At 36.9% G+C, this 16786-nt stretch overlaps 1 protein-coding gene across 3 annotated transcripts in view; it reads right to left on the reverse strand.

The window, feature by feature from the left end:
- Positions 1–242: 242 nt before the first annotated feature.
- HCRTR2 (hypocretin receptor 2) overlaps positions 243–16786 on the reverse strand; it is a 108650-nt gene continuing 92106 nt past the window's right edge. For all 3 annotated transcript variants that reach the window (XM_078055219.1, XM_078055220.1, XM_078055221.1), the window contains 3 exons: positions 9844–10064; positions 6937–7058; positions 243–4443 (listed from right to left, as the gene is read on the reverse strand). In XM_078055219.1, coding sequence (XP_077911345.1) covers positions 4214–4443; positions 6937–7058; positions 9844–10064 — 573 coding nt within the window. In that variant the 3' untranslated portion in view covers positions 243–4213. The remainder of the gene's footprint in view (positions 4444–6936; positions 7059–9843; positions 10065–16786) is intronic.

The following is a 16786-nucleotide window of genomic DNA, read 5'->3' on the forward strand; positions in this document are numbered from 1 at the left end:
GATTAACCCTGGTTATATAAACTTATTGGGAAAAAATATTTTGATCATTAAGTACCACACCAGAGGGCTTAATTTAATTCTTACCTGCAAAGATTTGACACTAGTTATGAGTGAATATCCAACGTCTCTAATCAACAACAACAGGATTTTTCATACAATAGAGAGGGCAGTGTTAATGTGATTATAGAATTCTCAATATGGTTTTTACTTAAAAAGTACATAACGAGCATCCTTCACAGTAGTTGGTGTGTAATCCCATTGGATTTGATAAGGAATTTCTTCATGAACACACAGGAAATTAAGCATCAAGAACTTTAAATGTATAAGATAACTGTTAAACAAGTGACATGATGTTACACACATGGGATACAACAATTATAGAAATACATTTTGGAAGAAAAAAACTTAAAAGATATTCTAACCCCAAAGCTTATAAAGAAAATTAAAGAGAATAGAAATACGTGGCAAATGGGAGGGAGTGTTTTGCTCCCTCTTTAATTGCAGCAGTATTCCAGAAAACAATCCTCTTTGAATTTGGGGAGATAACACTGTTTTCCATGCCTTTGCTCTTCATTTTCTGAGGTACATAAAGTAGTAGAATAGACTTAAATTGACAATATTTTTTGTTTACATATTATCTCTAAAAAATCAATTATTTTGCTTCATGCTATTTGAAAACTAATTGTACATAACCTAATGGAATTTACTTTGACTTGTAACTTGTAGAAAGTAGAAAATTGTCTGTTGTAAAATTAATTGGAATTGAAAAACTTTCTAAGTTGTAATGACTAACCAGACTTTTTTTGAAATGCAGTTGATTACTACTATAATTTATATCAGGTGTGAGAGATTGTATTATTGTTATACTGATATTAAAACAATAATAGCCCTCCTCACAATTTGTGTCCATAAGCATGTTTGGGTGTTTGTCATTCTGATATTTCAGGTTTATGTATATTCAGACCACATTTTACAAGCATATTTATCTCTATCTTTAATAAAACAATGCACACTGGGAGTGAAATTCAGTATCACCATGCCTGACACTTTTGCAATTAACTCATCAATGATTTGTAACTGTTATTTGATATCCAGGAAACACTCTAAGCCTTGGAACCTTTAAGTCATTTTCCTCAGAAACTAGGAGTCCTCTTTTGCCAAGAATGAATGAATTCGAATATCAAAGTGTCCATGGGTTTGGAGAAATTCAGAAATAATGAAGTTCAAATGGATTCTCTATTCGCTAAAATGATCTCATCCTTATCGATAACAAAATTCAGCAACACTAGTGACATTTTACATTAAATCTTTGAAATATGGCAAAACAGAGAGATGCGTATTCTATGTAGAGCATAAAACAGTTGCAACACATTCTTTCCATAAGAAGTCTCTCATTTGTGTTATTAGCACATAATGAAGCCTGTGGTTGACCTTTTGTTCCATAAGATTGGCAGGTTTTGGAAAAAACTCTTTCTTGACCACTCGTCCTAGTAAGGTAACCATACTCTTAGAAGGGTTCCAGAATCAACATGTTGAAAGCAATGCGTAGAGTCTGCTATTCCGTTGCCACAGTATCTTGTAGGTACTAGTGTTTGTTTGTTTTCCTTCCAGGCAATGATCATTCTTAGAAACTGTCTGCTTCCACAAAACTTAGCCTTTAGTTAGTGTAAGTAAAATTGGAGATTTAAAAGTTTTAGTTAGAAACTCAAGTCATCCAGGTATCCGTAAAGTACACAAGTGCTTTAAAACCAGTCTTCTTTCACACTGCACTGGTCATGCAAGGCAATTGGTTCATAAACCACTATCTCTTTGAATGAAATGACACTGAGTGACATTCAACATTGATACTCAGCCTCTTCTTTCAGACCTCCAACCAGGTTGACAGGAGTGATGACGATGGTCCCTGTTGTAGATACCTGTGCAGTAAAATACTTAATTTTGCTGGGCTAATTAGCAGGTGCCAGGTGGTATATTTGGAGCAGGGGTTCTCAAATTTTTAGGTGCTTCAGGATAACCTGTATGATTTGTTAACACACAGAGTCCTGGGTGCCACCCCCAAAGTTTCTGATGCAGCAGATCTGAGATTGGGTGGAAATTTGCATGTCTAATAATTTCTTAGGTGAGGCTGATGTTGATGGTTCAGAAACCACATTTTGAGAATCACTGATTTACAGCAAAGGCATCTTGACTTCTGAGTCTATCCTTAACAGGCAATCGTACAATGGCTGCCTCTCTGAGCCTCTCTCTTTCTCTCTTTCCTTCTCTCTTGCTCTCCCTCTCTCAATCTCTCTCCTTCTTAAATAATAAAGAACTAGATATATTACAGTCTGTATAATTTAGCTCTTATTCTGAGATACTACTTAGGCATTAAGGCATATTATCAATATTACTTGAAGAATCCTCAAACTACTTAAAATCCTAGCTCCCATCACAATCTGAATATTACAACATTCCTTTCATGCAGCATAAACAAGAAAGTTCTCAAATGTACAAAGGGAAGGGAGGAGAGAGTTATAACACTTTGCTTTTGACGTTATCTTTCTGATAATTAGCAATATCACTTCAATAAACCTTCTCTGGTAGGGTCATTTTTTGCTTTGAGTAGGAAAAAAGCACAAGGTAGCCCCACGTTCTAAAATAGGAAAACAACTTGTGGACAATTTGCTTGTGTCTTCTTTCAGAAAGTGATGGGTTGGAAAATAGCAAGAAATGAATGAGATAGTTTTTATCATCTATAAAAATTTTTCTTAAATATTATTCTCCACATCTTTTGTTTCAGTAAAAATAAGGATACCTGCTGCTGTCATGCAAGAAGAGCAACTTTCATGAACATCTCTTACTTTGAATTCAATTTTCAAGTAAATATTTGAGTTAGAAGCATTTTGCAGGGAGACAAGTTTGAAATATTCAGTGCTTTGGATTGCAGCTCTCACATTTGTACAAAGTACGCCAGGTGGCTACTCCTTTGTACGTGAGTTAGGAGCCAGCACTTCACTCCTAACCACCTGCAGGCCTACGTGGAATTTGCGGACATCAGCCGTGTCACTGTAATGAATCAGAAAAAAAACTTTTTCTGTTCGTGTCCCATATTGGTTGCTTCACTCCTCCACCCCCATTTGAATCTGTCCCCTAGAGTGGTTTGCTGTCCTGTAAACTCTATCGACATGTCTCCCTCAGTCATCTAGAGCTCTTTTGAAGGCACGTGTACATCCGCCCCTACCTCGTTCTCCAGCACCTAGCACAGTGGGTGCTTGTATTTGAGAAATATTTATGAAATTCAAATAAATGCAAATATTTACATCACATCACCATGGCAGTAGTAACTGTCCCATATGGGACCCAGCTGTGATTTAGTAGTCCACTACTCCTTTTCTTTGTAAATTGCATTCTTAATTTAATCCAGCAAGGCCAACTACATCATTTTTATTGGTTAAAAGAATCCTGCCTTATTCTCAAATGTTGAAGTCTTTTCTTAGAGATGGAGATTGTTATGTATTTGTAGTTACTCCAAGATTGTTATGTTAATACAATCTTACTGGCCATATGTTAAGACGAGAAATGTGAGCAACGGTAAGGTTACAAACCTGAGAAAATTGTGTTAAATGAATAGAAATTAAAGTTTAATGGTATATATTTTTAAATAGTTTTGAAAGATAGCTTTTGAGTTATCTAATATAGTATGCTATTTTGTATATAAATATTCTCTCAGATGTCACATCATGAGTCTTTTGTGATTTTTTTTAAAACTATGAATTTAACTAACATGTCTGTTGTTAATTGAGTTAGTAATTGCTACTTCTTTTAGTAGACAAAAGAAAATCATTGGATAACTCTTGGTAATTTTTTGCAACCAATCTGAAGGTGAGAGAGTAAAATAACAATTAGAATTAAAAATATTCAAACATTTAATTGACACAAATCACAATACATGGAGCTAAAAGTGAAATAGCCTAAAATAAATTCAGTTGAAAGTCAAACTTCTAAAATTTTATTTAAATCAAAAGTTGAGAAATTATTTTAAACTGACTTTTTTTTTTATTTCCAAAGAGCAATAGAGTAAAAAGAAAGAAAGAAAGAAGAAAAAAAGAAGAACGAAAGAAAGACCACAAAGTAATTTAAGCTTCAGATCATTAGGATAATAAAGTTTGTGTGTACAGAGATTTTTAAAAAAGAATAGTTTTACTCAGATATCCCTGTCATATGAATGAAATTTCTACCAGCTTTGAAGTGGCCCTGCTCCATTGGCTGCTGGGAGTGTGCTTATGCTGGTGAGCACAACTTGCTCTGAGAGTTTTGATATGTTGTCAAAGTTGCTGATCTGGGTGGTCAGAGACTTCCGGCTCTCTGTGCTCGTTCGGCCCCGGGTAAGCCGGTCCTCCTGGCGATGGTGAACTCCAAGGCAACAGCAAGAAAATGCAGCTTTAAATTCCTCTCGAAACTTTCCTGACAAACCAGGGAGAATGAAAGGAAAAAGAATTACACATAAATAGTGTTCAACAAATCATGAATAGGGTATAACCCAGTTGCTCCCTTGAGCCAAACTAACAATGAGGTGCAACATTTTGCAAAAAGGAGGAAATAGGGCGCCTGGGTGGCTCAGTTGGTTGAGCGACTGCCTTCGGCTCAGGTCATGATCCTGGAGTCCCTGGATCGAGTCCCACATCGGGCTCCCTGCTCGGCAGGGAGTCTGCTTCTCCCTCTGACCCTCCCCCCTCTCATGTGCTGTCTCTCTCATTCTCTCTCTCTCAAATAAATAAATAAAATCTTTAAAAAAAAAAAAAAATAAAAAAAATAAATAAAAAAAAAAAAAAAGGAGGAAATAGGAAGAGGAAATTGTGTTACTGGAAGCTTGGTAGACTCTTGAAACAATAAGGTATTTCCATAAAATAATGTAACTGCTTTTCATGTGCGATGTTTGGAATTTGTTTCATTCCTTTAGAGTCAAACCTTCTATATTTGTGATTGTGGGTTTTTATAGACAGCTGTAATGAAAATGATCATTAGTAGGCTGTCCAGAGATATTTAATAATTTCAAAAATGATGAAGCCTGTATTGTATATAGCCATGACTGTACAGAAATTATCCCTACACTGGACTCTGAAGAAACTGGTCTACTGGCACGCTCAGTTCAACAGAGTATCTAGAAAAAAACACCTTAAAATATATAGAAAATTTCTAAAGTTTCATAATCTGCATGAGGCAGAACAAAAAAATGGAAGGAAAAATTACCCACTTTAGAAGTTATTCTTGCCCTTAAGTCACTGACGTGAAATTGGAGAAGTATGAAAAATGAAACAGACACCTTTTTAAGGATAAATGAACAGGATTGGGAATCATCATTTCTCTTCTCTGAGCCTCCATTACCAAAGTGGGTGATTGAGTGATTACATGAGAAGCGAATGTTCCAGGGCCTCCGACAATCGCTGGCACATCCCAAGTCTCCACAGGTTATCAACCACCTTCCCTGCCTCACTCCACCCCACAATAGCACTTTGACTTGGTCCTGTGGCCTTGACTTCAAACACTTCTCCCTATAACCTTCTAGGAGGTTTGATCTGCTTAGTGCAAGCCTGAGGGCTTTAGTCATCTCTAACCCCAAGGCAATGGCTTCCTCATTGCTTTCCAAGCCACAGCTCCACATGGTCCCTTGATCCCCCAAACACAGCACATGAGCAGTGAGTGGTATCCGGTGATCTCCGATCTAATGCCATCTTTAACCTGGAGACAGGGGTTGGATGTGGTGGGGGAAGGCAAGAAAACCCCACATATACACCACCTGAAAGGTGAAATAAAGCAGGTATATATATGGTATATACCATGATTGAGAAAGAAAACAATGGAAGTTGACTGGTCATTTGTCTTTTTTTCTTTTTTTTTAAATAACCCATACAACCTACAAGGCCAAAGATGAAGTTGGAAAATACACAAAGTATGCAATAAAATGAATTGCTTATTCTTCCACATAAAATTATCCTATATTTGGAGATAGCAATGAAACAGAAATAGCCAACCGGTTAGAGAAGAAGACAGTGTAAAGATGCAGCTAATTAAAACACAATTCTAGGGGCGCCTGGGTGGCTCAGTCGTTAAGCGTCTGCCTTCGGCTCAGGTCATGGTCCCAGGGTCCTGGGATCGAGCCCCACATCAGGCTCCCCGCTCAGCGGGAAGCCTGCTTCTCTCTCTCCCACTCCCCCTGATTGTGTTCCCTCTCTCGCTGTGTCTCTATCAAATAAATAAATAAAATCTTTTAAAAAAAAAAAAAAACACAATTCTAAAGGTCAGTCAGGCAAAATGTTTGTAAATAAAACAACTAGTTAAATGATTTTTACATTTACATTGGTTCCATAAACCGAGAAAAATTAAATCTGTTACAGATGTGTGTCTTTGTGTGTCATTTAGCTTGTGCATTATTTAGAAGTAGTATCATTTTTTGTGGTCAGTGAGAAATCTTGAGATAACCCGAAGAGATGTTACTCACAAGAGAAATGTAAATACAGAAAAATACCCAAAAGTGGGTTCCAATTCAATCTCAATGAGGCAGTCTCAGCGTTGGCAAAGGAAATAATACAGCAAGTCTGTTTTATTTTCAGATAAAATTATTTTACATGTTGGTAAATCATAAGTTTAATGTATGACAAGCAGGATTCTGTGTTCTTCAGTTCTCACAATTTTCACTTTCCTCCTACTCAACATTTCTTTTAAATTTTATGGGAAAATGACTTAGATGGTTTTCTCTGATGAGTTAGGTACCATGTGATCCCTCTCATCAGGGTAAAACCTCGAGATGAATTAGATCCGGGGGGGGGGGGGAGAAATCTCATCGTATAGCAATTAAGCTCTTCGCACATTTCAAGAGTGTTCAGAACCTTGTGGTCACTGACCCCTCGCCCTTGGTGAGGACTGTGGCTTACGTGGAAGGAACAGTTGCAAACTCACCACTGAGAAAATTATAAATAATTGGGTTCGCAGCGCTATTGGCATATACGAGCCAGTGTGAAAATGTAAACCAGGCGTATACCGTCTCTCTGTCTTCTGTGTGTGTGAACATCCCAAACACTCTGTAGGAAACACAAAACAAAACAAGAAACGATCACGGGAAATGCAATGTGATTTTGAAAAGTACCCTTCAAATACTGAAATTCATGGCTGAACACAGCCCTTGATGGAAGCTGCCCAACTAGCCCCTGTCCTCCCCTGCGGCGGGCACCGGCTTACGGCACCACAGTGGCTTTAGGAAAATGTCAGTACCTGAACAGAAGTTCCACGGCACAATTAGGAAATCAAAGGCCAAATCAAGCCAGAAAAGGGTCTTTCTCTCCTGTAAACAACAAATGTAATCCTGTTTCTGGTGAGTAAGAGTACAGAAGTTAAATATATAGCTATGTCCTTTTTTCATTTTGTTTCTAAATACAGCTGAACAAGTTTGTTACTATTCCATTTTGTGTGTCATTTAAAAAGCACTCTTACGCTGCAGTCTTTGAGTCCTTCTTCCTACCTACCTTTGTGCATTGATCAAAGTATCACATTTTTTCAACTACACTCTTCCCAGCCTTGTTGAAATTTGCCTTCTGGGACTTCATTACAGTTAGAGAGAGACTAGTTTTCAGTAGGCAAAATTCTGGTAACTTCTTAAAATTCATGAGTTTTAGTATTTTTATTTATGATGTTAAACTCTGAAAAATATTTCATTATTTTATCCTTAAACATCATTTTTAAGATTTGTTCCATACTCAGAAATATCCCATCTATCAAATTCAATCTGCTAGCCAATAGCAGGTAGCTTGTAACTAACTACCTAGTAAATTTTATAGGTTGAAGATGATAATGCATTTCCTGCCAGAAGCTCCATCATTGATTGTGTAATTTGATTACACACGATGGTGCCCATGATAGAAATGCATTTCTGGAATAAAGTGATGCTCTGTGGAGTACTGGAGTTTTACAAAAATACGATATGGAGTGAAATGACATGGACAAATGGAATTAATGGTATGTTCTGACCCTCTAGCATAATATATCTTTGAAATCCTAGACAAACCAGAACTGCTTTAAAAAAGCTGGTTTTAACTAGTCAGGCAAAAAATTCTTTCAAGGAAAAGAGTTTAGGAATGTATTGGTAAGAGAAAGAAAATACAAGCATAACCTATAAGGGCAAACAAAGAGATAAGCATTTGAAGAAAAGGAGTGTTTTTCTCAAGTTTTGTGGAAAAGAGCAGAATGCTCAAAAAATTGAGAATATTTTAACATAGACTTTCTTCTTAGCCGTTTATTTTCCTTGGAAAGGTCTTTAAGTTAGAGGTCTTTAAGTTAGAAAAAGAAGAGAAATATTATGGACAATTAGATATTTGGAAATAGCTAAAGGACCGGTCCAAGTGCCGAGATGCAGGGAATCCCAATGAGCAGTCCAGAGAGCAGTAAATCTGACTTTCATTGCATTTAGACAGAGTACCATAAAAGTACAAAAAGTTAAAAAAAAAGAGAGAGAGAAAATCATTCAGTATCATAGCATGTTTATAAGGTTCTTAAGAGTAGAAAACCGCATCTAGCCAAAGATCAGAATAAATTTGTATGGGATTTCTTCCACCAAGAAAAATAAGACCGAAATTATGAAGAGCTATGGAGGGCAAAGTAGCTTTCAGTTTCTTGTGAGCCAGGATGTATCTCAAGGCCCCACGCTGCTGAAAATCTCATTCCTTAAAGGCTGTGTCTGTACTAAATAATATTACTAAACAAAAGGTCATTTTCCATCGGGAGAGTTATTAAGCAATCAAAAACAAGGGCCAAGAAGAAGGAGAACTCTCTGCAGCCGGTTGCACCGCCTTTAGCATGTGTGACTCCAGCCAAAGCTGCCGCTCTCCAGAGTCTCCAGCTGTGAGGAATATGATACTGACTCTGAATCAGGGAAAAGTGAGAGGAGCAATCCTACTTTAAGTTCGAAGCCTATTACAAACAAAATTACTATTACCTTGGGGCCAGTCTGTTTGCAACAGTTATGATAATTCCCAATAAAGTTGGCTGGCTGTGAAGTTCATGCGCACCATGGCCCCTGCATTGGCTGTTCTTGTTGGTCCATTGTTTTTAACTTAACAGTGTATCTGCAGCCTAAAAAATAACACGCTTTCTCTCACTGAAAAGTTTCATGCTAATTTTTATTAATAGTCACCCTGAGCTCTCGATTCAGTGACTTGAGGAAATGGCATTTTTTTGTTTAAACACTCAAAACACAGTATGAGCCCTGATTCTGTTTTTGTGTGTGTGCTCACAAATGCACTTTTAAGTATAATTAGAATGCTAACAAAACATCCCTATCTCTTTTTATCCTTTAGATAGAATTCTGTCATAACTCCCTATGTATGAGAACAAAGTTTGTAAAACCCAATTTGTTCTGATCAAAAAAGAACTCCAAGCTGTAAGTGAGGTTTTTTTGTTTGTTTGGTTTTGGTTTTGGTTTTGTTTTGTTTTTTATTTTGGGTTTTGTTGTTGTTGTTGTTGTTGTTTCTTTTTGTTTCTTTTCTTTCTTTCTTTCTTTTTTTTTTTTTTTTTTTGCATTAGAACTTTTTCTGCATGTAAGGCTCAGCAATTAGCTTGAAGAGGTCAGGGGAACATCTGTTTTATGTCTGCCATTCAACAGAGAACTTCCATGGACAAGGCATGTAGAGTCTGAGCACTCTAAAAGGCTGTCCAACTTACCTGTTAGGAACAACAACACACTGAGTTATCTGGCCTGACACTATCTAGGCAAAGGGCTTAGATTTTTCTCTGGCTTAAGAAGAAAAAAAAAGTTCTTCACTAAGAACCAAGGAATGACAGTCACTTTATTTTCAAATAATAGAAGAACTTTACCTCTTGAGCACGTTGAGGATGCTAATTGGTAGATAGCAAATTGCAAACACCAAAAGCACAACCATTAGCATCCGGGCTGTTTTCCGTCTGGCTCGGATCTGCTTTATTTCAGCGGCCACAGCACTAATCCTGGACTTGGTCTGCTGCCCTGGCCCTCGAGGCTGTGAAGCAGGCTGCAGGGGCTTCCATTTTCTCTGAACTACAGATGATGTTCCAGGGATCTAAAAGGAGCAGAGACTCTTTATTGCCACCTGACTCAGGGAAGTTCCACTTTGGAGAAGTAACTAGAAGATACAGGAAGGAGAGTGTTTTGGACGCCTGTATCCAGAGGTACAGGCTTAAGAGACTGTTTCCCCAGAATGTTTGCTGAGTTGAGTATGTTCTTGAGTAATACAGTTGAGTATTAAATAGGAGTTTGGGTGGAAAACAAGTTGAAACATCCCATTTTTGTCAAGGTCTAAAGAGAGCTACAAGTGGGAAAGATACCTCTTTATAAACAGAGAAGTTGTATATCCAGACAATGGAATATTATTCAGTGCCAAAGAGAAATGAGATATGAAGCCATGAAAAATGATAGGAAACTTAAATGCATATTACTAAGTAAAAGAAGCCAATCTGAAAAGGCTACATACCATAAAGTCTACAACTACATGACATCTTAGAAAAGGTAAAATCAGAGAGAGAGTAGAAAGGCAGTGGTTGCCTGGGGGTGGTGGGGGGTGTGTTGGGGGGCTAGTGGGCAGAGCACAGAGGATTCTTGGGGCAGTGAAAATACTCTGTATGGTACTGTAATGATGGATACATATCATTATACATTATATGATGGATTTGGATACGTTGTCCAAACCCATAGAATGTACAACATTAAGAGTGAACCCTCAGGTAAACTACGGATTTTGGATGATTCTATGTCAGTGTAGGTTCATCAGTTGTAACAAATGTATCGCTTTGGTGAGGGATATGGATAATGGGAAGGCACTTCATGAGTGGAGGTAGGGGGCATTTGGGAAACCTCTGTATCTTCCATTCAATCTTGCTGTGAACTTAAAACTGTTCTTAAAAACAAAACAAAACAAGCAAACTAACAACCAAAGCCAGTTCTTAATTAAAAGGAGAGTGAAATAAAAACTGGCAAAGAAGAGCTGTAAAAGGACAACAACCATATTATCTGATTAGGAATTCTGGTTCAGCTCAGATACCTCAGTATAAAGAGAGGGGAAAGGTAACAGGTAATTGCAAAAGTAACTCGAAAGCATTTTTTTCATGCATCAATACTGCCATCTGCTGCCAGAGGGACAGATAGGACTTAACTACCTAGTGCTTTTTATTAGATTTTGTTTCTCAGGTTTGGCCAACGGAAACTTTGAGTGAAGGGGCACCTGGGTGGCTCAATTGGTTAAGCGTCTGCCTTCGTCTCAGGTCATGATCTCAGGGTCCTGGGATCGAGCCCCGCATCAGGCTCCCTGCCCCGCGGGAAGCTGCTTCTCCCTCTCCCACTCCCCCTGCTTGTGTTCCCTCTCTCGCTGTCTCTCTCTGTCAAATAAATAAAAATCTTAAGAAAAAAAAAGATAAAGAAACCTTGAGTGAAGAGAATAAAAAAATAAATAAAATATTCTCTGTTGCTTACTATTTATTGTTATGAAATTACTTGAAACCCATTTTGTGATCTAGTCTGGCCCTTAAAAATGCATACCAACAGGGGTGCCCAGTGTGGCTCCATGAGTTAAGCCTCTGTCTTCTGCTCAGGTCCTGATCTCTGAGTCTTGGGATCAAGCCCGCCCCCCCCCCAGGCTCCCTACTTAGTGGTGAGTCTGCTTCTCCCTCTCCCTCTGCCCGTCCCCCCACTCTTGGTCATACTCTCTTACTCTTTCTCTCTCTCTCTCTCTCTCTCAAATAAACAAATAAAATCTTTAAAACAAATTTAAAAAAATAAAATGCATACAAACACAGTGAGAATCCCTTGTGGTATTACATTAACATTTCAAATAGCTGGAATTTGTAACAACAGTTATACAACTTGTACTTTTCCATTTCTTTTCAAAGTTATTTGATAATAGCAGGGAGTCCTTCCAAGTGTAATATTTTCTTAATTATAAGCTCATGAAGATTGATAGAGTTTAGTGAGCAAAACAATAAAATTCAGCACACATAATTTTTTAAGAGGAAAATGTGCCAACAAGCACACATAGCCGTTTGTTGGTTCTAACTAAGACTCCATGGTCGTCTATGTTCTGTTAAGATTATTCAATTGTTGTTTTTATCTCTGTGCTGCTAGCCAGGACAGACCCATGTGTTCCTGTGCTCTCTCAGAATGCACGTTGGACGGACTCTATTGCTTTATACATCACAAGATCCAGGTGTGTTTAAGATAATCTTAGCAAGCAGAATTTTACTTTGATTTCTACACAGACAAATTAATATGGAGTTTCTTTTAGCCATAACTATTCTCTCTTAAAAAGAAACAAATGAAGTTAATGAAAACCTGCCCTTACATAGACAAACGTTTGATAAATTATCTGTCTTCTGGCTCTCTATGTTCTTTTATGTAGCCTGACCTTTTCACATAAGTGGTGGTCCTATAAATTTTCTTATATATATTACTGCTTGGGGGTGGGGAGGACACTGAGGATCCTTCCTCCTCTGTGAGTCTCTTTTTAAATAGTCATTTATAAAATAATTGAAGAGAAACCACAATGGACGTTGGAAAGTTCCAGAAAAGCTGTATCATGAGTAACCCTATAAATGTCTGCTAAATGATCTTGGACTGTTTTCTAAATGATCTCTCATAGATCATTTAAACTTTAGAAATTCTATTATTGAAATTGAGAAAGGTTAAATAAAATATCCATGTCTATATCTAACAAGTCAGAATTGGCACTAAGGTCTGTCTGACTGAAAAGCTCATCTTTTCCCATTCTGATGTAAGGTTTCCATTTATAAACTTCCAACACAATGTGTTATGGAAGACAGTGAATTTTTAAATATATGCTTAGTTAGATGAAATAATAATCATACAAAAGGGCATTGAGAAATCCAGCCTGGGAGGCTGTCCATGTAGGAAGGTCTTCCCCTGCCATCTCAGGAAGGGCTCAACAATCCATCTGTGTAAAGCATGTGTGTGCATATGCGTACACGCACACACGCACACACACACACACACTCCGCTTTTATTCCACTATTGTAAATAAACTTTAAAATCATCTTTGATATGAAAATACATCTTGGAAGAGTTATTACCACAATTATGAATTGGAAATATCATGTAAATGATGGACCTTGGAACCTGCCCTTTCTTAAGCCGTGTTTGTGACTAGGATTAATTTATAAGAAAAGGGACGGGGCGCCTGGGTGGCTCAGTCGTTAAGCGTCTGCCTTCGGCTCAGGTCATGATCCCAGCGTCCTGGGATCGAGCCCCACATCGGGCTCTCTGCTCCGCGGGAAGCCTGCTTCTCCTTCTCCCACTCCCCCTGCTTGTGTTCCCTCTCTCGCTGTGTCTCTCTCTGTCAAATAAATAAATAAAATCTTTAAAAAAAAAAAAAAAAAAAATTTATAAGAAAAGGGAAACATGCTGCATACATTAAAAGAAGAATAGAGGATATTATGAATAATGAATAAATTTGCAAACTTAAGTGAGATGGATAAATAACCTTGAAAAACAAAGATTACCAAAACTGACACTAAAGATTACTGAAATTGGCACTATGATTCCAAACTATGCTACACAAAAACTCCAGGTCCAGATAGGTTCATTAATGAATTCAATCAAATGGTAAAAAATAAATAATATAGATCTTATGTAGACTCTTTCTGAAATTCAAAGAAACAATAATACTTTCTGATAATTTTATAACACTACAGATACCCTAATAATCAAAGACATGGCAACAAAAGAAAACAATCGACTAAATATCTCTCATGAATAGAGATGAAAAATTCCTTAAAATATATTATCAAATCATACTTAGAAATATACAAAAAGGATAATAAAATTTACTAAACAAATCAATTAGATTTATTCCAGCAATGCAGTGTTGATTTAACATTCAAAAATTAATCAATGCAATTTGTATTAACAGAATAAGAGACAAAAATATGATCATCTCAATAAATAAAGGAAACGCATTTGAAAAATTCAACACCTTTTCATGATAAAAATTTCAGTAAATTAGTAAACTAGTAAGACGAGGAAACTTTATCCACCTGGTAAAGGGCATCTATAAAAAAGTCTTCAGCTATCATCCTACCTAATGGGAAAATATGAACAATTTCCTTTAAGACTGAGAACAAAACAATGAAGTCTTTTCTCAGTGCTTCTACTCAACATTATACTGGATGTCTCAGCCAGTATAAGAAAACAAGAAAAATAGATAAAAGGTATATAGATTGATTTTATTGAGGAGCCATATTGCTTACAAAGTAAATCCTAAGGAATTTCCAAAACTCTACTAGAACTAATACCTGAATTTAGCAATATGCAGTACTCCAAATCAATAAACAATCCCTTGTATTTCTGTGATAAAATGATTTATAACATATATTTCATGGTTCAGATGACCAAAATGTATTTCCCAGATATATTTCGTCTTCATCTACAGTTCCTGAAAATGCTTCAGAGCCATAAAAGGTGAAATGGGTGTCTTATTAATGAAGGTAACTTAAGGTCAGGAACTAGTTGCCAGGAGGACCAACTATTAAAGGATGAAAATTTCAGTCCCACCCCCTGACCTCTGGGAAGGAGAAAGGAGCTGGAGCTGAATCAACCAATTGCCAATGACTTAGTCAATCCTGATGACATAATGAAGCCTCTATAAAAACCCAAAAGGACAATGGGTTTCAGAGAGTCTCCAAGTTGGTGAACATATGGAGATGTGTGGTGAATGGCATACCTGGAGAGGACATGGAAGCTCCTTGCTCTGTGTATCTCTTTATCTGGCTGTTGATTCATAACCTTTAACATACCCTTTAATAAATTCATATCATCGGATTTTGAGATTTACAGTAAAGTCATATACATAATGTATATGTATGTATATGGGATTGTGTGTATCTCAGAAAAAAGAAGAGGACCAGTCTGATAAATACAATTTGGGAAATCACCTCATTAAAAAAATGCTTGGAAAATGCATCACCTAAAAAAATTCTGTGCAGTTATGAAGGAACCTAGTAAAAAGTCACTTAACAGCCAGGGAAGGGAGTATAAATATTCAAAGTGAAGAGAAGCAGAAAGACAGATAGGAGGGCTATGGTAGTATGTAAACAGTGAAACCATGAACAACATTATTCAATGCTGGCAAATGATCAAGCAAAAAATCCTTAGGGAAACATTTTTTGGAAATCATTGATGACTTCAAGTGGGAGCTGTTTCAGTGTAATGATAGGATTTGAATAAGAATAAAGTGGGCCGAGAAATCAGTGAGGGTGGGAGGTGGTGAGAAAAGGAGCCAACAAATGGAAAAGCCATGAATTTTAGCTAGGAGGAGGAGGAAGAGCAAAGAGTTAAGTTAGTAACTGGAGGAGTCTGAGAGTTAGGATGATGTTTTTTCTTAGTACTTAAAAATGCCTGCTCCAGGAGGACAGGTCTTCTTTATCTTTCTTCTATTCTTTAGCTCATTACCTATTTTATCATAATAGAGTGTAACTGATACTTGGTAGGTGCTATCTCATATGAAACAATAATCTCTACCTTTCTCTTTCTGTCTGGCAGAAACAATGGGACTTTTTCTTATTCTTTATACTATCATTTGAGAATGATTGAGCTCCAAGACCCAGTGACTTTTTTTCCATTTAACTTCATGACTTCTTGACTTTTTTTTTTTTAACCCTGGCAAGACCTTTTAGAATTTAGATGAGCATGCTAAGTCTGCATGATGACGATCATAACTATTCTATCTGTCCCATCTCTTGACTTCATTCTCAAAATAGAAAGCTCTAGTTTCAAGTCCTACAGACAACCCATATGGACTACAACTGCTGTCCATGATTCTCTCACCCAACTCCCAAACTCAAGGCTCCTGTCCTTTGTCCATCCCCAGATGTGTTGTCTGTCAACATTACTCCGTCACACAATTAGCTCTTCTTTGTAGAAACTGGCTTCCCCTTTCCTTCCTGGAATCCAACAAATGGTTTTTACTGACTAGGTCCTCTCATGCATCTGTATTTCTATGGACCTTAAAATCTTTAGTCGCAATCTTTGGATAGTTCCCATTATATATTCTCATTGCATCAACAGGTTGAATTGTGTTTAACCTTTTTTCCTTCCCCCGACTTTGAGCAGAACAATTTCCTGAAAGAATTGCCTCCATCTTTAATTTTTTTCCTATTTTAAAAAACTCATTATTTTTTGTTCTCTTTTTTAAAAAACAGATTTACTGAGATGAATTTATATGCTAAAATTCACCTTTTAAGGGATACAGTTAAGTAGGTTTTACTGTATGAACAAAGTTGTGCAATTATCACACTATCACTGTCTAATTCCAGAATATTTTCATCACCTGGAAATGAAACTCCAAACCTATTATCAGTCACTTCCCATCACCCCATCCTACTACCCTCTGCAACTACAAATCTTTCTGGCTCTATAAATTTGCCTCTTCTCTACATTTCATGTGAACAGAATCATAAAATATGTGGTCTTTTGTGTCTGGCTATTTTCACTTAACAATAATTTCAAGATTCATCCATGTTGTAGTATGTATCAATATTTCATTACTTTTTATAGCTGAATAATATTCTATTGTACACATATACCACACACATTCATCCATTAATGGACATTTGGTTTATTTCCACTTTTTGGCTACTATGTATAATGCTGCTATGAACAATAATGTGTAAGTTTTTATGTGGACATATTTTCAATTCTCTTGGGTATATACTTAAGGATTAAACTAGTAGGTCACATGGTAATCCTTTAAGATTTTGAGAAAGGGCCAAACCATTTTCC

Source organism: Halichoerus grypus, chromosome 9 (assembly GCF_964656455.1).
Source record: "Halichoerus grypus chromosome 9, mHalGry1.hap1.1, whole genome shotgun sequence".
Classification (NCBI taxonomy): Eukaryota; Metazoa; Chordata; class Mammalia; order Carnivora; family Phocidae; genus Halichoerus; species Halichoerus grypus.